Source organism: Hippichthys cyanospilos, chromosome 5, assembly GCF_059441005.1.
Source record: "Hippichthys cyanospilos isolate Australia breed blue-spotted pipefish chromosome 5, RoL_Hcya_1.0, whole genome shotgun sequence".
In the NCBI taxonomy this organism is placed as follows: Eukaryota; Metazoa; Chordata; class Actinopteri; order Syngnathiformes; family Syngnathidae; genus Hippichthys; species Hippichthys cyanospilos.
In genome coordinates this window covers 21,020,104-21,042,104 of record NC_142373.1, presented here as the reverse complement: position 1 = coordinate 21,042,104, position 22,001 = coordinate 21,020,104, and the positions used below count along the sequence as shown (strand labels likewise).

The 22,001-nt window shown below is 39.1% G+C and overlaps 5 protein-coding genes across 5 annotated transcripts; 4 read left to right on the top strand and 1 right to left on the bottom strand.

Annotated features, from left to right (window-relative positions):
- The first annotated feature begins 1,163 nt into the window (after positions 1–1,163).
- Positions 1,164–2,081, top strand: LOC148423971 (olfactory receptor 5AS1-like). Its single transcript, XM_088415421.1, has one exon. It carries the CDS (start codon positions 1,164–1,166, stop codon positions 2,079–2,081), a length of 918 nt encoding a protein of 305 aa, XP_088271547.1.
- Positions 2,082–5,292: 3,211 nt separating this feature from the next.
- Positions 5,293–6,246, top strand: LOC148423970 (olfactory receptor 1500-like). The gene is made up of 2 exons (XM_088415032.1): positions 5,293–5,348; positions 5,433–6,246. The coding sequence occupies exons 1-2, from the start codon at positions 5,293–5,295 to the stop codon at positions 6,244–6,246; spliced, it is 870 nt and encodes a 289-aa protein (XP_088271158.1).
- Positions 6,247–10,382: 4,136 nt separating this feature from the next.
- LOC148423969 (olfactory receptor 5F1-like) lies at positions 10,383–11,411 on the top strand. The gene has a single exon (XM_088415429.1). The coding sequence runs from the start codon at positions 10,383–10,385 to the stop codon at positions 11,409–11,411; it is 1,029 nt and encodes a 342-aa protein (XP_088271555.1).
- A 3,350-nt stretch (positions 11,412–14,761) lies between these two features.
- LOC148423968 (olfactory receptor 10J5-like) lies at positions 14,762–15,787 on the top strand. Its single transcript, XM_088415237.1, has one exon. The coding sequence runs from the start codon at positions 14,762–14,764 to the stop codon at positions 15,785–15,787; it is 1,026 nt and encodes a 341-aa protein (XP_088271363.1).
- Positions 15,788–17,530: 1,743 nt separating this feature from the next.
- gdf3 (growth differentiation factor 3) lies at positions 17,531–21,409 on the bottom strand. Its single transcript, XM_088415236.1, has 2 exons — positions 21,148–21,409; positions 17,531–18,825 (listed from the first exon to the last, which is right to left on the bottom strand). The coding sequence occupies exons 1-2, from the start codon at positions 21,407–21,409 to the stop codon at positions 17,990–17,992; spliced, it is 1,098 nt and encodes a 365-aa protein (XP_088271362.1). The 3' UTR covers positions 17,531–17,989.
- Positions 21,410–22,001: the final 592 nt, after the last annotated feature.

The window sequence follows — 22,001 nt, the reverse complement described above, 5'->3', positions numbered from 1 at the left end:
ATATAAAAAAAGAGTACTTCTGAATAAACACAAAAAATTACATTATTACCGGTTCTGACCACATATTGAGCCTGTATGGAAGACAGTATAAACACCATTTAATAATTAATAAGGTTGGGCAATTTGTAAATTGTCAAAAATCAACAGGTCTTACAAACCTTTTAATAAAAACTCACACAAAATGGCTTTTTTTTTTTTAATATTATCAATGTAGTTTTGCATGTCAGTATGTACAGTATACCCTCAAACTAACACAGTGAGTAGACCCAAAACCAGAAGGAAGAGGCAGAGGAAGGCAATCCAGGGTGAAGAGTCTGCTCAGGGTCAGGCAGAATTGTAATCAGACTGGGAGAGCGGATCATGTTACCGAGCAGCAGACGTTAGGATAGTCGTGGACAAGTAAAAATCCAAGCCAACAGAACAGGGAAAAAGGTGTTTGTGTAGTCAGAGGCAGAGAGGGTCAACATTTGGGTGGTAGAACAGGGCAGCAGGCGTTCAGTATTCAGGGGCAGGCGAGGGCAAAGTCCAGGCAGGCTAACCGGAAAGGTACGCGAGAAACATGGCATGAAGACAAACTGGCGAGGACTGGCAGGAAGAGGCAGGCTCATATGTTGGGTTAGTAACACCAACTAGCCAACCCTAGTTAAAAGCTATAAAATGATTGTTCTATAAATACAAAAACCTCGCACATTCCATAAATGGGCGGCATGGCTCGATGAGAGGCTGTGGGTTCGATGCCCCAACCATCATGAAAGTGTCTTTGGGCTAGACGCTGAAAGCCAAGTTGCTCCCGATGCCGGGTCATCAGTACTCGTAGGTAAATGAGTGGTTAGTGTAAAGCGCTTTGATTACCCATGGTAGAAAAGTCAATTTACCATATAAATGAGCCCCATGTATTTGGCAATTTACTTGGGCCATATATGGCCTGGTTTCCTTCCTTCTGGCTCCTTTTTTGTCATATCATACTATATGGGTGTGATATTGGACTCATCATGGTTGACCCTGCTGCGTGTGACAGACAGGTCAACCCAACACACAACAAAGACTTTGATGACATGACAGCAAGTCTTAATGAGATGCAGAGAGCGTCAGCGGCCAGCATAAAAGACACGACACTCCTGCATCTCTCCATCACAAATGTGCGGCGTGCACATGAATGGAACATGAACGGAACACACGTCCTAATAACTCTCGGCGGCTATATGGATGTGGAGAAGTACAGATATGTTTACTTTGTGTTCTTCTTGATGCTATATCTTATCATCCTCGTGTCTAACGGCACTATTATTTATCTGATCTGGATTCACAGGAGCCTTCATGATCCAATGTATGTTTTTATTGCAGCTTTGTCTATAAACTCACTTTTGTTGAGCACCGCTATCTACCCCAAACTCATTGTGGATGTCTTGTCCCGCAGGCAGAGCATTTCTCACACAGGTTGTATGTTGCAGTTGTTCTTTTTCTACACTTTAGGTGCCTCAGACTTCTATCTGTTGTCAGCCATGGCTTATGACAGGTATGTGTCAATCTGCAAGCCTCTGCAATATGCATCTATGATGAGCACAACCAAAGTCATCATCTTTTTGGCTGTGGCTTGGCTTCTGTCCGCCTCCCAGATTGCTGTGGGAATTGTTTTTAATGCAAACCAAAAAATGTGCAAGTTTGTTTCAGGGGGGATTTTCTGCAACAATTCTGTGAATAAGCTTCACTGTGTCAGATCACAAAAGCTGTTCACTTACAGTTTGTTCATCTTTCTTAGCATTGAGGTTTTCCCTGTGCTGTTCATTCTCTTCACATACATCAAAATATTTGTCGTCGTGTATTTTCGTTGTGGCGGAGCTTGGGAGAAAGTGGCTGAGACCTGTTTGCCTCATCTTGTGGTTTTAATGTGCTTCTTTTGCTTGGCTGCGTTCGATGTCGTTGTGGACCAAATGGAGTCAGACATTCCCCAGAGCGTCCGCCTATTCATGATGTTGCAAATTGTGGTGTACAGTCCTCTTTTCAACCCAATAATATATGGAGTGAAAATGAAAGAAATCTGGAAACACATTAAGAAGTTGTTCCGTCCCCAGGTCAAATAAATTATTTAAGTGTTTAAATCTGCCAAAAATACAAAGAAAGGCGTGCTTGTTGTGGAAAAAAAGCCCGGTGGAGCATTTATCCTGTCAAATAAATTATGATGGCCACTGGTCAAACCGAGATCTAAAACGTTTTCATGATAATCACACTTGTATTTTGTTGTTTGGTATTTGTATTGAAATGTGATCTAGTGCAATGATTGTCACGTGTTTCACTCATGAAATAAAAAGCGTATCACATTCAAGAAATGTTGTTACTGTTTTATTTTCCCCTACTATCTCTTTATTTGACTTCTATTATTACTTTTATAGTTGTTTTACTATTGTCCATGCACATCTTCATATTCAGCTATCCATTGCAATGATTAGACTATATACAGTAGACTTAAATTCTAAAGTTTTTCGGGAATTAGAACTATTATTTATTTTATTCAATACTCACCCTTCTGGGTATAATTTCTCCTGCTATCAAATAATCTTAGAGATGTTTCTTTTTGTCAACAACTATATTCTCTAGCATTTACCCTCATTGACTTGTACTTGTACAAATAAACATCATTTAATACTTAAGAAGATCTTGTAAATTGTCAAAAATGAGGGTTATACTACTTTCTACTTTCTAGTAACACATTCACACACACTCACAAAATCGTGAGTTTTTTTTTTAATAATATCAATGTACTTTTGAATGTGAGCATACTGTATACAGTAAACCATCACATATAGTGATGGCCCCAGTAGAGGTATTTGTAATAGCCGATATTAGAAATTTAAATGAATATAAACTCATAAAACAAACACAGGGACGCATGCACCACACACAAACACACACAAACACATATATGCATTTAGGAATTCTAAAACAATCAACATTATTTGCAGTTCACATTGATTTCTTGCGGTGTTGAGGAAAATTTGGGAGATAAATTTCACAGATATATCTATTTGCATTTTCTTCTGTTGAACCTAATCTGAAAGACAATTGTATTTGCTAAACCTGGCCTAAATATAAACATAGTTACACTTGTGTGAAGTGTACTGTATATATTGTAGTTCAAGTGTACTGTATATATTGAAGTTCTACATCTTATTTTGGGAGAACATTAGCAGCACGCTGTCTGTGTGTGCCCACAACCAGCCTGCTTCCTCGAAAAGTTTCCTCAGTGATGATTTGCACGGTTCGTTTGGGACTGTTGGATCTTTCATGTTTAATTATAGCTTTGATTGCGGGCCCAATTGAATAATGCTGTGTTTACATACCTGTGAAAGATTCCTGCGCATACGGATATGAGTTGGGATAAACACACATTCTCACACGTTTACTGCGAGAACAACACTTCAAAGATTTATTATTACCAAATTCTCTAGTGCAGTTTACAAGCCATTTGTTCAAAACAGAGCTGGATCGTTCCTGGGTTTTGGCGAAATAATGCTGATTCATTTTCCACTCCCATCTTTTGTATTCGCCAGTCCACCAAAAGTGGTGGTCCCGTGGAAAATTCTGCATGTTGAGTTGTTTCAGGTCCTCTGTTGCCCCCTCTTGGGTGGAGGGTTTGAATCCAGCCACCTCAGCAACTTGGCAAACACTCTTGGAGATACATTGGAGTCCCCCCACAGTACCAGACCTGTGGGTGCCAGTTGACTGATTTGGGTATTTGAGGTTGAGAATGAAACAAGGTGCTCCAGAGGCACTTTCCTTCACTTCTAGGTGATATGGCATCTGCCCCTTTTGATGTCACAGCAGGCAGGCCCCCAAGGGGGTGACCAGATCACAATGCCCAACTGATCTTATCATGTCAAGAGTGAAGAAGAAGCAATCAGTCTATATTACACTATATACTGTATCTCCAGAGAAAATTAATAAAAGATTGTTATCATATATAAAACTATATAAATAGGACCCAGGACCCAGCTTAATTAGTCCAAGGAAGTCAGAGGTGACTTCTTCGTCAACTGTAAAGTGACAACGTAAACTATCCCCTTCTTGAGATTGAAATTCAGCCCCGACAGCCAATCCGTGCCGCTTCAGTAAACAAACAAATATCCTCAGAATAGGAAGACATGAGATGTGCGTGCTTAGCTTGATGAAATACAGTACATGGAGAAACCTACTATGAAAAGCTTGGACGGTTCCCGCGATTTGTCTCGCCACTGAGCAAAAGGCAATTTGCTACTGCTTCTCAACTAGTTTGTTTGTTAGCAACGAGTTGCGCTACATTCATGTGCTTTTTTTCATGCTTAAATAAAGAATGACTGTAAATGTTCAACCCACCGGTTTTGTCTGCTCTCTGAGAACATGAGCGGTAAATCTTGCACCACATTTAAGTGTGCGTCAATCCATGGCACATCTTGGAGACACTTTTTGATGGAAAAATAAACATTCAGCTCAGACTCAGATGTTGTCTTGTGTGAAAGTTTGATAGGGTACGCTATGTGCAGCACACAACGTTACGTATCAGTGCCTTCTGCGCCTGCGTACCCGCGTATATGCATCCCTACGGATGGATGGATGGATGGATGGATGGATGGATGGATGGATGGATGGGTGGATGGATGGATGGATGGATGGATGGATGGATGGATGGATGGATGGATGGATGGATAGATAGATAGATAGATAGATAGATAGATAGATAGATAGATAGATAGATAGATAGATAGATAGATAGATAGATAGATAGATAGATAGATAGATAGATAGATAGATAGATAGATAGATAGATAGATAGATAGATAGATAGATAGATAGATTACTGTGCAGTTCCTATATTTCTCAGCGTCAGGCATTTGGTTGGTTTAACAACCATTACTTTCATTCCTCTGCTGTTCATCCTCTTCACATACATTAAACTATTCATGGTGGCCTATTTCAGCTGTGAAGTCTGTAAAAAAAAGCTTGATATAACCTCCCTAGTGTTAGGGTTTGGGTGTGCAGCACCAAGAGCAAGCAACAATAATGGCTACAAGAATGACAATGAAGTAACTTGAGAAACAACTGGGGTCAAATCATATTTTGGACTCATCACTTTAGGACATTTTTGACCCTGCTGCTTGTGACTGACAGGTCAACCTCAATAAACAAAAAGAAAAGAACTTGGGGGACTTTGTTGACATGACAGCAGATATTAATGAGATCCTTGGAGGCGCGGCAGCCATCATAAAAGACTCGAGCGATGGCTTGACCACAAGTGCGCGGTTTGCACATGAACGGAACATGATGAACGGAACACGTGTCCTAATAAGTCTTGGTGGCTATGTAGATTTGGATAAGTATAGATATGTTTATTTTGTGTTCTTGTTGTGTCTATATGTTCTCATCCTCTGCTCTAATGGCACTATTATTTATCTCATCTGGATCCACAGGAACCTCCATGAGCCTATGTATATTTTCATTGCGGCGTTGTCTCTAAACTCACTTTTGTTCAGCACCGTTATCTACCCCAAACTCATTGTGGATGTCTTATCTCGCATGCAGAGCATCTCTCATACAGCATGTATGTTGCAGTTGTTCTTATTCTACACTTTAGGTGGTTCAGACTTCTTCCTGTTGTCAGTCATGGCTTATGACAGATATGTGTCCATCTGCAAGCCTCTGAGATATACAACTATCATGCGCACAACCAATGTGACCATCTTCTTGGCTTTGGCCTGGGTTTTTCCCGCCTGCCAGATTGTGGTGGCAACTTCCATCAATGCAAAGCAAAAAATGTGCAAGTTTCTTTCAGGGGGTATTCTATGTAACAATTCTGTGAATAAGCTTCACTGTGTGAGATCACAAGTTTTGGTTGCTTTTACTGTGTTCATCCTTGTCAATATTACGGTTCTTCCTGTGCTTTTTGTCCTCTATACGTACATCAAGATATTTAGTATCACATATCGCCGTTGCAGAGGAGCATGGGAAAAGGCGGCTGAGACCTGTTTACCTCACCTGATGGTTTTAACCTGCTTTTTTTCCTTAGTTGTGTTTGACATCATTGTGGACAAAATTGAGGCAGAGCTTCCAAAGAGTGTTCACTTGGTCATGATGTTACAGACAATTGTGTACAACCCTCTCCTCAATCCAATAATATATGGAGTGAAGATGAAAGAAATCTGGAAACACATCAAGAAGTTGTTCTGTCACAAATTCAGAATTCAGACATGCAACCTGTCAATGTTTGTCAAATAACCAACTTGGACTCATAATGCTTGTAACTTGTTTAATCAAATATTAGGTTTTCAAGATACCACATGATAGGTGTTGTTTTTTTTTTCTTTTTTCTTTTTTTTAAATAAATCCTGACAATGGCCTGGAATTTTTAGATATTAAGGCCACCCCTACCAATCATTGCATCCTTGCATCAATGCCTGGATTGATATACTGTTTTTTTTTTCTAGCGGTGAAGGAAATTAAAACATACACACGTACACACGTACACACGTACACACGTACACACGTACAATAAAAAGTAACAATGATTCGTGAATGGGCTGCATGTTTATAGTTTTATTATCATGGGTGACAGACATTACAAACATTACCAAAAAAACATTAATACTGGAAGAAATGTTGCTGCAAAAATAAACCTATTCTCAGTTGTATGCATTTCACAAATTTGTACTATGGCTAATAATAATGAAATGGTTTTAGTAAGAAAGGCAACGCTTGACTCATGAAAATTTAAATTTTGGCCCTATTGACTTGCTACATATGCCATAACTTAAAAGCTTGTTGCAGATTACCCCAGAAAATAACATAAAATTAAATTAAATTAAATTTAAAAAAATTGCAGAATCTAATTATCATCAATTTCTTTCCATTCGATTATAGAAAAAGAAACTGACAAGAAAATTATTCTTAAAAAAAAATTAAGCGTTTGCCCACCCCCTCTTTTCTGTGATTTGTTTTATTTGTCGTAAAAACAAATCATTTTCATCCATCAAATTGTTTTTTTCCCCAAGCTTAAAGGGACAGTGTGTAAGATTTAGACGGTTTTTCACTACGGACAGCAGGAGGTGCTGGAGATGCTGCATTCACCATTGTCCGTAGCAATAACAAACTTGGCCGCCTCCGGAGAAGTGCCACCCCTTATGTAATATAATTTGATGATAACTAGACCTACGATTATTTTTAAAACATACTGTTTTAAGTCATTAAGGTCACTAAGAACACATTTATTTGCAAGTTTTTGGAATTTACTATCATTTAATTTATTCCTTTGAATGAAAAACGGTCTCAATCTTACACACTGTCCCTTTAACTTATGTCACCATCCACCGAAATTAAGTAAATAGAAAGCATAAATAAATCAATCCGAACAGACTTCCTGTCTTGGCGTTGAGCGAGAGATTGGGTACACCCTGAACTAGTCAGCAGCCAATTGCAGGACACAATTCACACTCACGTTCACACCTAAGGACAATTCAAAATTGTAAGCCGAGTTTTGACGCGCATTTTTACATCGTCCGCATTCTTTATTTACAATAATTGCCGTGGCAGGATGAGCTCGAGTGGGAAGTTTTGGAGCTGAATCCTCCGGTTCGAGAACACTAAGAGGAATTCCATTTGACAAGTTTTTAATTGTTGTCTTTTGGCATGGAACATAGATGGTGCACAACCTCTGGTATCTATTGGCAAAATGAACCTGAGCTGAGTCACGAGGAAACGGAAAAACAAATGATTTAAGCGTGTTCAATGGTGCACTCGTGTTGCGTTCACTGACCACTCATAGTGTGGGAAATCTGATCCACACTTAATGTGCAGCAAAAGTATAACATATGGATATGAACACACAAAAACAAGAAAAGTTTACAAATATGAGATTTATTCTTTTTTGCTATAGTTTCTATGTCGTCACCAAATTGTTGGTGCTTCTTATACACGGTAACAGAGAAGACCTGAATTTGATCCAAAAAATCATGCCAGACGTTCAATTTGTCCATCTTGTTTCTTCACATATAAAAATGTTTTAAATAATCACTGGTTGTCTGCTGTTGTTGTTGTTGTTTTTAACATGTTCTGTGAACTACTGAGTGTTATGTTTTTCAATCATAATAAAACACACGCACACACACACCTACTCACATCTGAGGAAGTATCATTTTATATTGTACTGCACTATTTTTCATTTTTCCTTCACTGAAACATAATTTTCCTTTGAGAAATTGTCTGTTCACTGACTTGATAGTATTTGTCAGATAGTTATGATTCATAACTTTAAAATTTGATCGTGCCTACTTACTGTGATTCCTCAAAAAAATCAAGTCAAGTCCTATACATAAATACTGGAATAAAAATGCCAAAGAAACAATAAAGAAAATAAGCGTAATAAGTAAGACATCCCCAAAACGACCATCATTTTTATTCAGGGCTATTTTAGGAGGATGCTTCTTAAACTGACTCTCTTGAAACATACAGTAATTGAAAGCAATGTCGCATTGGTTAATTTTCATTATACAGTATTTGCATTTTTTATTAGTATCATTTTTTCTTTCATTTATTTTATGACATTTTCTTTGGTTAACAAAGGACTGGATGAACATAAATAAATAGAAAATAAGTCAATGAAATTGAATTCAACTGACTTGTAGTGATTAGCCGTGTGGTCATGGTGATGCTTTGATGTTGTTGTCCAAAGAATTAACATGTTTTCTAGATACAATTATCCCATGAGAACATCACTTGTGGCCACTGGTTCCTCATTAGGAGCCTCTTGAGCCTGGCCTTGTTATGACACTATCCTTACATCACTTGTCATGTTCCAATTAAGCGTTGTAACGATAGCAAAATAATAACAAATCAATCTCAGTCTGTTGACACTCTACACACGGATGACATTACACTCAATCGTCCATCTTGTTGTTTATGCCACACAAAAGCAGATGGGCCTGGGCGGCAGAGAGGCCTCATCTGATTTCTAATGTTTTCTGTTTGATTATGGGAAAACAAAATGACTATAAGATTACTATAAAAATGGTTTTCCCAAGCATACAAACCATTTTTTTATTCAGGGGGGAAAATACTTCATGAAGGCAGATGTGAGGTCGATGTGCTAGTGCATAAAAAATATCGATTTTGTCACTATAATTTGATTGTTACACTGAATTACTCTTCCTTACCTTACTTAGGCTTTTGCCTAAAAAGAAAAGCTTTGCATCATGTTGCATCGCAATAACAAGCACTGTAAAAACACCAACTTAACACAAATTGAGCAAATATAGAAAAAAATAAATGCAGATATATACAAACAATCCATCCATCCATTTTCTTAACCGATTGTCCTCACAAGTGTCGCAAACAAATGTGTGCATCTGTTCAAGGTGTCAATTTACAGAACAACTCTGAAATAAACTGAAAAGATGTGAATCGATGCCATTAAAGGAGTTTTACTGTATATATGAATTGGGTGCAATGTGTTTATATTCCCACAAAAATGATCCATCAATTAAAGAAAGGGAGACAGAAGAAATGCTATGGAAGTATTGATTTTGAGTTTTAACTGCTAATTAACTCTGCGGTATTCTGCTAGTGATATGCTGAAAATATATATCCATCCATCCATTTTCTATAAATATGTTGGGACTAAGTCTGTTGAAGGGAGGATGTTACTGTTGGCAGGTAATTTGAAAAATACATTCAAAATCAAAAACACTTCCATATACCATATTTTTGCCTATAGTAAATATATGACCTGTATCTTATTGTCCAGTGCAGCTCATCATTGACAAAAATGTGTTTTTGCTCAATTTTTGCTGCTGCGGCATATATAACGCTGTGGCTTATATTACAGAGAATACGTACAGCACTTTGTATGCAGCAAAGGCTTTTTGTTAAAATGATCTATGAATAAAGTTGAGACTTTTTACATAAATACTGTACCTGATATATAGCTATACTTCAGTGGCCAGTTAAATACCTCCTATATCTGTGGTGTCCAAATCTGGTCCTTAAGGGCAACTATCCTGCATATTTTTGATATTTCAAATGATCAGGATGGTTATCAGGCTTCCGCTGAGCTTGCTGATGTGCTGATGTTTTGAACCGGACGCATTGGAGGACGGAAATATAAAAAGTATGCATGACAGTGGCCCTCGAGGCCCAAGATTGAACACCTCTATCCAAGATTCTGTTTTTGGCTTTGCGGTGCGACTTGATTATGTAAAAGTAGAGGAACCCTAGCAACTATGAGAGAACAACAATGAAGGACCTTGAGAAACAACAGGGGTCAAATCACATCGTGGACTTTTCTCTCAAAAGTTTGATCTTGCCGCATGTGATGGACAGGTCAATCCATTGGCGAGAAGGACTGAAGGGACTTTGTTGACATGACAGCAACTCTTAATGAGATCCACGGAGGCTCAGCAGCCATCATAAAAGACTTGACACTCCTGCACCTCTTGACCACAAGTGTGTGGTGTGCACATGAATGGAACATGATGAACGGAACACGTGTCCTAATAAGTCTTGGTGGCTATGTAGATTTGGATAAGTATAGATATGTTTATTTTGTGTTCTTGTTGTGTCTATATGTTCTCATCCTCTGCTCTAATGGCACTATTATCTATCTCATCTGGATCCACAGGAACCTCCACGAGCCGCTGTATATTTTCATTGCGGCTTTGTCTCTCAACTCACTTTTGTTGAGCACTACTATCTATCCCAAACTTTTTGTGGATGTCTTGTCTCCCAGGCAGATCATTTCTCACACAGCTTGTATGTTGCAGTTGTTCTTTTTCTACACCTTAGTTGGCTCAGACTTCATTCTGTTGTCAGCCATGGCTTACGACAGGTATGTGTCCATCTGCAGGCCACTGCGATATGCAACTACCATGCGCGCAACCAATGTCACCGTCTTGTTGGCTTTGGCCTGGGTTTTGCCCGCCTGCCAGATTGCGGTGGCAACTTCCATTAACGCCAAGCAAAAAATGTGCAAGTTTGTCTCAGGCGGGGTTTTCTGTAACACTTCTGTGAATAAGCTTCATTGTGTGAGATCGCAAACACTGGTGGCTTACTCTTTGTTTATCCTTGTTAATGTTGAAGTTCTGCCTGTGCTGTTCATCCTGTACACGTACATCAAAATATTTGTCATTGCGTATCGCCGATGCGGCAGAGCTTGGAAAAAGGCGGCCGAGACCTGCTTACCTCACCTGATGGTTTTAGTTTGTTTTTCTTGCTTGGTTATGTTCGACATCATCGTGGACAAATTGGAATCGGAGCTTCCAAAGAGCATTCGCTTGATCATGATGTTGCAAATCGTGGTGTATAATCCTCTCTTCAATCCGCTCATATACGGACTGAAAATGAAAGAAATCTGGAAACACATCAAGACGTTGTTTCGTCATCTTGTCAAATGAAGACAGGATGAAGATGTTTAAACTAAGACTGACATATAATACTCCAAGTCATTGTTAGTCATTCAAATGTTCAAAATAGTTTCATCAAATAAAGTTTTCTAGATAAATGACACATATCGGGCATTGTTACTTATTTTGTTGTTTCAATTTACTTATTCTTTGTTTTGTTTTTTTAAGAAAAGGAATCATTGTTATACTGTTGGATTGTTCATGGGGTTTTTGTCCTAAGCTCACAATGGTCACATGTATTGAAGTCCAACCTAGCTGACTTTGGGCAAACACCTGTCAAGGTTTTCCTGTCTCATAAATGTTTTGTCATACTTCCAAAACACTTCTCAAAACACTTTATATGAATAGCCAAACCTTTCACCTGCAAAAACTATTCTTTCCCTCAATATCTTCAGTACAGCTTTCAAATGTAAATAATATTCTATTATATACTTTATCTTTTACATACAGTAGGAAGCCCTAAAGCTGGATATGGAACCATGACCTTTGAACTCTGAAGTGGCTATGCTAACCAGTCGACCACCATGCTGCTGTAATGCTTATTACTATTAAACCGAATGAATAATTGCGAACATAGATGCTGCAAGTTCTCTGCACCGGATGAATAAAGTAAGCAGGATCATCCATGATTGTTGGCACTCTTGATTACAAGATCTTTTTTTAAGCTTCTGATGAATTCCCTTTTTTTTTTTTTAATGAAATAGGACCAAAATTTAAAAAAAGAAAAATTGTAAACTTCACATGAATTCAGGGTGGGAAAAACATCCCACAGAAATACGTAAGGATATCCTGATCACTTTTTTTACATGTCCGACTCACCTGATTTTTGGACTCTGACAATACAAAGTACCCAATCAATACTTTCGGCAATGTATTAAAGACAAGAAAAAATAGTGTACTCAAATTGTTATTTTACTATTTTTGTGTTTTTTTATTGTCTAAAAGATTTACAAATCCTTTTATATTGGTTAAAAAACAGTGGTTTAAACAAAGTCAACATAGTAGTAACAACAGTAGTAACATTTTAACTATTCCCCAGCGGTTGTGTTCTTTTCAACTGTTTCCATGTTGCAATGTTGTGTATAGTTTTGGGCAATATCTGTGTACTTCTTTGACCAAGGTCACAAGTGCACAAGTAGAAGGCGACAAAATTTCCCTTCAACATTTCACTTTCACACACAGGCTGGAACCATCTATCGTTTATAAATCTAAGTATGCAACTAAACAATACTTTTTTTTTTATTTTTTTATCAGAAGTTGGGAACAGCAATTGCAGTAGAAAGACTAGTCAAGTTGTTATGCCATGACTCACTGCTGGGAACAACATCAAAATAAAATAGTTTCAAGGCATTTGGTCAATATATTATTATTGTCGCTGCAATTGGCTTGACGGTTTTTTTGGTTTGTTTTTTGTTTTTTTTTACGTGTACAGTAAAAAGCGGGTATCTGGGACCAGAAAAAAATGCCTTGAGCATTTATTTGAACTGAAGTACAGTGCCCAAATTAATCGAGGACTCGTTTCTGTCTACCTCAGTTGGCCAACATACAGGGTACATTCTGAACTTGTTGCCGCAATTAGAAAATCCTTGGCGAACTCTAGTGGTTAGATTTGGTATAACACTTTACTCGATATTTAAAGAATTGATTTTACCTCTACGCTCGTCTCTGCTTATTTTTAACATAAAAAAGATCATACGTGGAATACATGTACTAGTGTTATGTACTCAAGATATATTAAAAAAAATAGACTAATCATTTCAGTGAAGGAAAAACCTCATAATCTTAATACGGATACATTTATTAAAAACATGTATTATTTATTGCATTTTTGATACAAAGAGAGAGACACTGCAATGGAATTCGGCACCCTCTCCCAAACTAGTTCAATTTGTATTATTTATTGCATTTTTGATACAAAGAGAGAGACACTGCAATGGAATTCGTCACCCTCTCCCAAACTAGTTGAATTTGTTTGTCATTTGATTAGAAAAAAAAAATCACAAGAATATTACCCTTTAAAAAATGCATTTGTTTTTCCCTTCTGAGATTTGCTCCTAGCTACAAACAAGCTTTGAAATTGTTTTGATTCTTTAAAGTTTTTATTGAGCATTTAAACGGGATGTTAACCCAAACTATTTCTCGGTCCAAATGAATCAGAGCATGTAGGGTTGTCGAGCCCTTGTATAGAATTACTTGTCACTACAACTACAAAGTCGGATTCTGACACAGTAACCAAAATTGCAGTTCACCAAAAACAAGCAAATAGGACATCTCTTGTTCAGTTTGAACTTGTTTCTTCTTAAAGTCGCTCTGTCATCCAATAACAGCTTTGAGTTAAGTCGAGTCTCGGCTGAGGTGCTTTAACTGTAGCCTGTCAACCTGGAAAAGCGGAAGCAAATGGATAATAAAAAGGAGAATGCAAAACCTGAAAACTGTCAGGTCACCCCAGGACTAGGTCAATTACAGAGCCAGATGTCAGAACTGTGGTACAGGATTGTGTTTCTGGAAGAAAATATAGGAATGAGGAAATCAATGAAGACACTTCAACTGACCACGACTGAAATAAGTTATACTGTAACAGTTAGCAACTTTTCCATTACAATTGGTGCAGAACTGGGGAAGAAAAAGTTAACCAAGTTGGGTAAGTCAATTTTAAAACTAAGTTGGATTGAAAATAGTCATGTTTGCACTAGCATATCCGACACAGACCATTCTTGTAGATGCACACGGTTTTTCTACTGTATGTCAGCAAAGGGAGAGAAAGAAAAAAGCTATCCCAACTTAGGAATGATTTCCAATAAAAAAGACTTACAAAAAAAAGTTATGTTGAATTATTGCAAAAAGGACTTAGCTCTTTACGGCAGTACTTTATTACTTCTTTTTTTTAAAACTTGCAAAAACCGTCTTGACATACCTCTCCATTGCTTTTCTTCGTGCACCATTTGTGGCCAAATAGCCGATGCTATTTGTGTTCATAAACAAACTCGATTTAATAGTCGGCGGCCTTTCATTCCTTTCAATATTAGAACATTCGATGTTCCCAAAAATTTTCTCTTAGCAAATTCATGATAGAAATCAATGAAGACACTCAAGAAGACGACTGAAATAAGACAAACACACACACATATACATAAATATATACATACAAATTGCATGTTTACAAATGCACACAAAAAGTATCTCCATGAGATCCAAGCTTGTTTCCTGGAACCTGACAAACAACTGTGGTCAAATCATTCCGTGGACTCTTCATTCAAATGTTTGACCCTGCTGCATGGGATTGACAGGTCATTTCCACAAACAACACAAAGTCAAAAATGAACTTAGGGGAATGTGTTGACATGACAACATCTCTTAATGAGATCCATGGAGGCTCAGCAGCCATCATAAAAGACAGGACGCTCCTGCAACTCTTGACCACAAGTGTGCGCTCTGCACATGAATGGAACATGAACGGCACACGCGTCCTAATAAGTCTTGACGGCTATGTCGATGTAGAGAAGTACAGATCTGTTTACTTTGTGTTCTTCTTGATGCTCTATCTTCTCATTCTCTGCTCTAACAGCACCATTATTTATCTCATCTGCATTCACAGGAACCTTCACGAGCCTATGTATATTTTCATTGCAGCTTTGTCTCTCAACTCGCTTTTATTCAGCACCACTATCTACCCCAAACTCATTGTGGATGTCTTGTCTCGCAGGCAGAGCATTTCTCACACAGCTTGTATGTTGCAGTTGTTCTCTTTCTATACTTTAGCAAGTTCGGACTTCTTTCTGTTGTCAGCCATGGCTTACGACAGGTATGTGTCCATCTGCAAGCCTCTGCAATATGCTACTACCATGCGCACCACCAAAGTCATCATTTTCTTGGCTTTGGCCTGGTTTCTGCCCGCCTGTCAGATTGCAGTGGCAACTTACGTCAATGCAAAGCAAAAATTGTGCAAGTTTGTTTTACAGGGGGTTTTCTGTAACACTTCTGTGAATAAGCTTCACTGTGTCAGATCAAGAAAACTGGTCGCTTACACTGTATTCATCTTTGTCAATGTTGACTTTCTCCCTATGTTGTTTATCCTCTACACATATGTCAAAATATTTATGGTTGCGTATCGCTGTTCCAGAGGAGGCTGGGAAAAGGTGACGAGCACATGTTTACCTCACCTGATGGTTTTAGTCTGCTTCACTTGCTTGGCCACATTTGACGTCATTGTGGACAAAATGGAATCCGAATTTCCGAAGATTGTTCGCCTGGTCATGGTGATGCAAATAGCGGTATACAATCCTCTCTTGAACCCAATCATATATGGAGTGAAGATGAAAGAAATCTGGAAACACATCAAGAAATTGTTCAGTCACCTCATCAAATAAATTAATTCCGAAAGTTAACCTGGCAGACAAACAATGGCATTCAATGTATAGTTTTATCAATAATTAACACGTGTCCGCTGTGGTTGTTTGTATTTAAATGCGTTTAGTGTACTAAAGATTAAAGTTTGTCACTCCTGATGATAAAACACAGCCACGCACACGCACACAAATCCCGTTGAGGAAGCATAACGTTTTTCATGTACTTGTATTGTACTTTTATTTTTCCTTCACAGAAACACAACTGTTCATTGAGATTATGTGCTCACTCATTTGATAGCATTTGTCGTTTGTAATGTATATCATTAAAATGTGATTCTAACTGTGATACCTCTGCTTCAGTAAAAAATGTCAAGCCAAATCAGAAAAAAAAGGATAAGAAACATCAAAGCAACATTAACAATATCATGATAAGTGATACGCCCCTAAAACAACCATAATTTTTCTTCAGGCCTATTTCTGATAAATTTAGAATGAACTCACTTGAAACTCTTGCTTGATTCTTATTGCTTTTGTATTTATCAGTAGCATCATTTTTTTCTTTTGTTTATGTTATGAAATTTTCTTTGATCAACAGGGGAGTGCAAACAATTTTGTCCATGTAACTGAAATTGACCTGATTTTTTCCATATGTTTTCCATATACAAATGTCCCATAAGAACATCACTTGTGCCCCCTGGATCATCAATAGCAGCCCTCTGAGCCTGACCTTGTTATGACACTATGCTTTCATCACTTGTCCTCTTCCAATTAAGCGTTGTAACGACATTAAAATAATGACAAATCAATCCCAGTCTGTTAACTATCTACTTATAGATAACAGTACACTCAAATGTTCATCTTTTAGTTTTTGCCAAAAAATTAAATGATTGTGATGTATCAGTGATAGGAACCAAACAAACCCTGACCAAGCATCCAGTTTCCAGTAGAGGATCATGTTATGAAGTACTTACTTAACTGAGAAAAATACAAAGAATCAAATGTTGAGAACAACACAAATGGAATAATTTATACTGTAAAACATCAAATTTTCCGTTATAATTTCAAGTATACACAGATACTCAAGAAACCATCTTAAAGGGCCTCCTCGGTGGGATGATCAATGTAGGAGTTTTATACATATTTTTAGAGCCGCTTATCCTCACAAAGGTCAGGACAAAGGCGGTTATTCTAGCTGACTTGGGGCACTAGGCGGGGGGACACCCTGAACCATTTGCCAGCCAATTACAGGGCTCACTTAGACGAACAACCAATCACACCTAAGAACAATCTAATATGTCCAATTCAACTGCAATGTATGTCTTTGGAGTGTGGGAGGAAACCTGAGTGCCCGGACGGAACCCACGCGGGAAGAACATGCAAACTCCACACAGGAAGGCCAGAGCCATCTGGATTCGAATCGGGGTCCCTTTAGCTGGGAAGTGGACCTGCTACAGTATCTGCTCCACTGAGACGCACATTTAATCATCTTATTGACAAATTGTGTTTTAAAGACACTTAAAGACTGTTATACGCCTTTGTTATTTTCTACGGGTGCAGATAGTCATTAGCGACACGATTTTCCAGCAATCCAGCCAGTTAAAACACGAGGTAGTTTTTAGATACAAATATATATGGACTTGCAAAGTTTAATGAATCAGACACGGATGGCACAGCACTGTTTAAAGTCTTATTTATTTTCTGCATGCAGCTTTGAATGTTGATAAAAGCAAAACAAACAAAGGTATCTAAAAAGGGTGGGCCAATTCTTTTTTCTTTTTTTTTTGCTGTAGCAATTAGATCGGTGTTTTCTGTTGGGAAAAAAAATGAATGTATATTTAATTAGTTACGACATAACTGCTGCTTTGAGGTGAGATTTTACACACACACAAAAAAAGGTGTCTCTCCCTGATTTGGGATTTTAACTTTCCTGAGGCAATTTAAGATGTCTGTTTGGAGAGGGGTAACTGTCCATTTCTGTACATAATGACATCAGAGTCATCACTTCTCAGCAGGTGTCAACCTCGTGGTATTGTTTGTTTTGTTTTGTTTTTTGCATGCAGGTTGTTAATACATTGAATCCCATTTTTCTCAGTTATTGTCCATTAAGGGGTTCACTTTCACCCCATGTTTAATTTCAAACTTTATTAGCGTCATTAAAAAAATAAGATAGTTGACAACTGGCGGTGCAGCAAGGCCTGGGAGAGAGGGGCTATGGGCCCTTGGTTATCTGCATCCGCATTCATCCACCACCATGTCCTGGTAGTGGCGCAGTACCACGTTGTCGTTGTTGTCATAGTAGAGCATGGAGATGGGTGAGAAGCGGACGGGCACGCAGCAGGGCTGAGGGGTGCCTCCCGGATCCAGCGAGTGAACCAGAGTCTGCAGGATGGCGTGGTTGGTGCTGTTCAAGCTGTCGCTGAGGGGAAAGGGGCACTCGCCGTGGCAGTAGTTTGCAACGTAACCCTGCGGTGCGATGATCCAGTCCTGCCAACCGACGTCCTTGAAGTCCACATAGAGGCGACGGGCCTTGCACACGTTGCTGGGCGATACGGGGGGCATGGCGTAGGGGGCGCTCCTCCGCTGGCGGGAGCGGCACTGCTGTGGGTGGAGAGACACCGCCACCAGCGAGGCCTGCACAGGTGGCGCCGCCCAGGATTGATCTGGATCGGCGTCAAGAGGTCGGAGTTCCAGAAGCAGCCCGTAATTGCGTGCCGGGCGGCGCCAGGACTCGGCCAGCGAGGTGATGTCCAAGGTGACCGACACCCCTTCCGGGCCAGCTCGGACAGACTGAGACAGGAGAAGGCGGCGGTTGACCCGAGGGTCGGCACCTTTTAGCGTTGGCCGGGTTACTTTGTACAGAACAGCACTGAGAGTCGGACCGCTTTGTAACAGGGTCGTTGCGGTTTTCCCGGAGACCTTGGACCCGGACCCCCACAGGAAGTGGACGTGCAGCTGGGCCAAAGACAAGACTTCCAATGACTCCAGGGCCGCTAAATTGAAAAACAAATGCTGATCCAAGCAACCTGGACACACCATGTCAGAACCTGGAATTACACCACCTGCAACAACACATGCATAAACACACAAACAGAATTAGATACACAAATGGACACAGACACACTAACACTCAAAGGAACAAGACTTCATTTATATCATGCTTTTCCAAATACATGGCCAACAAAGCGCTTTAGGGGTTGCCAAGATTTTGCATATAAAAATAGGAAAAAAGAAATGTACACACACACACATGCATGGCAGTACCCACAGGAAAACAAACACACACACAGCCTTTCTCAAAGTTCAAGCAAGGTAGGCAGACACTATGACCACAAAGGACTCTAGGTGGCCCCAAAAATCAACTGGAATTTCACCTGCAATACAATTGCATAGTGCTTGGTATTGTGGCTTGAAAGCGTATTAAAATACACTCCAATACATCAAAGGTGCATTGCAATAATATTGAGATATATTGAGCAATATTTGTAAAACAAAAACAAAAAAAACTTTAATGGCATATACAGTATATCCAAAAAATATTTGAACAGAAAAATTCCATTTGGTATTCTTTTTCAATGAATGCACATAAGTATAGCATGAAATATAGTGTTAGTAAAATAGAAATTATGGAATGAAGAATTTTGTTGACCTTGTTTTTAGTCGTTGACTGACTTGCTATGACACTTCTTTGTTAAACAGTTTGAAAATTGGTTTGTTATGGTTGATTGACTGTTGCCAGTAGCACTTCTTTTAATTTCCATATTATGATCTGGCTTGATGGACCCTACTTAATTATCATGAAATACTCCAAAATATTACGAAAATAAGGAGTCTCAAATTGATCCACAATATATTGGAAACTGAACGTCGAATTGCAATTTGCATATCGTGCCACTTCATATTGCAATACTCTCAGTAGCTATATAAATATTGTCGACCAGCTCTAGAATGGCAGCAATGTACTACTCAAAAGTTTGGCAACACCTTCAAACTCAAATAGTCAAGATATTCGAGCTAATGCAAAAATGTGAACTTAAAATATTTCCGGCTCATACGCGATCGTCCTCATCATAAAGCTGAGAAATAAGGAAGAGCAAAAATTATAGTTCATTATATAATTTTATATTAAATTATAAAACATTTTATTTGAACTTGAATTGAATTTGAACTTCTTTTTTTTTGCTAACCAAATAATTTGAATTCATAAAAAGGTACAATGTCCAGGATATAGCAACATCTAGTATAAACACAAACTTAATTTTTAAAACATAATATAAATAACAATGACATGCAAAAATAGGTGACATTACATGTTTCGCTTCCATGTTTGTAGTACGTATTCCACAAGAAGAACTTTGCAAACATAGTGTTGTAGCAATAGGCGTGTTAAATGTAGTCTCAGCCGCCAGAGTGCACGTGCTTCGTGCTCTCCATTCTCTTAGTTCACCACTAGATGTTGCTAAATCTTACACAATGTAGCTTAACGCACCTCTTCGCCCGTCACTAAAGAACAAAACGTTTGATAAATTGTCAAATTACTGATTCTCAAAAAGAGTAAAATGAATGAAAAACAACCCTCCTGATGATGGATGAAACTTTTTGAAGTGGGGAATGTCATTATTTGCAACTAATGCTCAACACGGAAAAGCAAAGAAGTAACGTTTAAAGCAACGATAATACACTGAAAAAAACTACAGAATGGGATTTAACATGTTAAAAGCATGGATATCAAAATCTTGTTTCACCAACATGCAGATTGCACAAAATAAAAGTTCAACCAATAACCATACGTTTTTATGTATGTAAGTCCAAAATACTTTTTTTCAGTGTACCAAATGCTCTCTTTATTCACGTGACCCTATACAACTATGTAATTTGTCAAACTGAACAAATCTATCCAGAGTAAAATGAAGAAGAAAGAGGAAGGAAAATGGTGGCTAGAGGTCAAGCAATTGCTCTTTTTTTTAAATCAATAAAGTTAGAATGTCGCGAATGCTTGCTAGTCGCATGATTTGATATGACAAAAGGTATGAAATAAATTCACTTCCATTTCATATTTTAAAGCGTGCAGCGTGATCAATTGCAGGTAATGAACAAAGTTGACTTTTTGTAAGCATATGTGCCAAAATTCTTGGGCACCACATTGTCTTGGGCCATGCACACACTGATAAACACACGAACACGAGACGCATAAACATGGAAGCACACGTATCTGCAAAAAAGAGACAGGGGCCCAAACTGGAGTACACGTGGATACACGTGCACGCGAAAAAAAAAAAAAAGACACAAACGGAAACAAGCACAAGCTCATGCGGATACAGGCGGCATCTCGTCTGTAACCACACAAGGGCATGTGGACATAGCGGTAGTCCCAGTGCCACTACCTTGGTCTTGCACGTATCTAATGATGTTGCCGCGGACGCCATACTCAGACACCGTGCAAGGCTCGACCTCGTCGTCCAGGACGCGCTCCGACCTCCGGAACATCCTCAAGAGGGCCGGAGGGACGTCTCGGCGTCCGGATCGAGACCCGGAGAGGCCTTCGGAGGAGGCCGGCCGCTCCGAGAGGCCCAGGGCGCTGAGGAGGAGCCGCTCCTGGGGAACGGCGTCCACCACGACCAAGACCAGGAGCAGGAGCGAGCCCATGTTCTTTTTTTCACCAGCTGATCGGCTGCACGCCGGGGCGTTTGATTTAAATGGCTTGGCCTCCCGGTGCGATTGATAAGATAGTGGGGGAGGGGGGCGGGGAAACTCGGTGGCTTTGAATAGTTTTGCTTTTTTTTCTCAAGTCTTTATCAGTTCCCTTGAGCTCAAGTGATTTGGGAAGCAGCTTTTGAACCCAAGAAGCACTTTTAGAAGGGAAAGTCAACCACATGTTTCCCCTTTACAATAACTTGTAAGCCACCATAATAATCCAGCTATCGTTCTGCACGGATGGGATTCACTTCTGTTTGAAAACGCGATGAATCGGCTGGACATTGTAGAATGATTTGCGATCTCATTCCAAGTCCAACGACTGCAAACAAACCGAAATGTGTCGAATAAATTCGGAAAAGGCGCCTCTCCTGAGATACTCCATTTGTCCGCCGGAGGGTTGTAGTTTCACCACTTGTAGCTTTAACACCCTTTGTTTGCTATTTTTGATAGGTCCTCAAGCTCAGGCAAGTTTTACAAAAGTTTTTAAACTTATTTTGCCCAATCTTAATGATAAAGTTGCTAAATTTACACTAGTTACGAG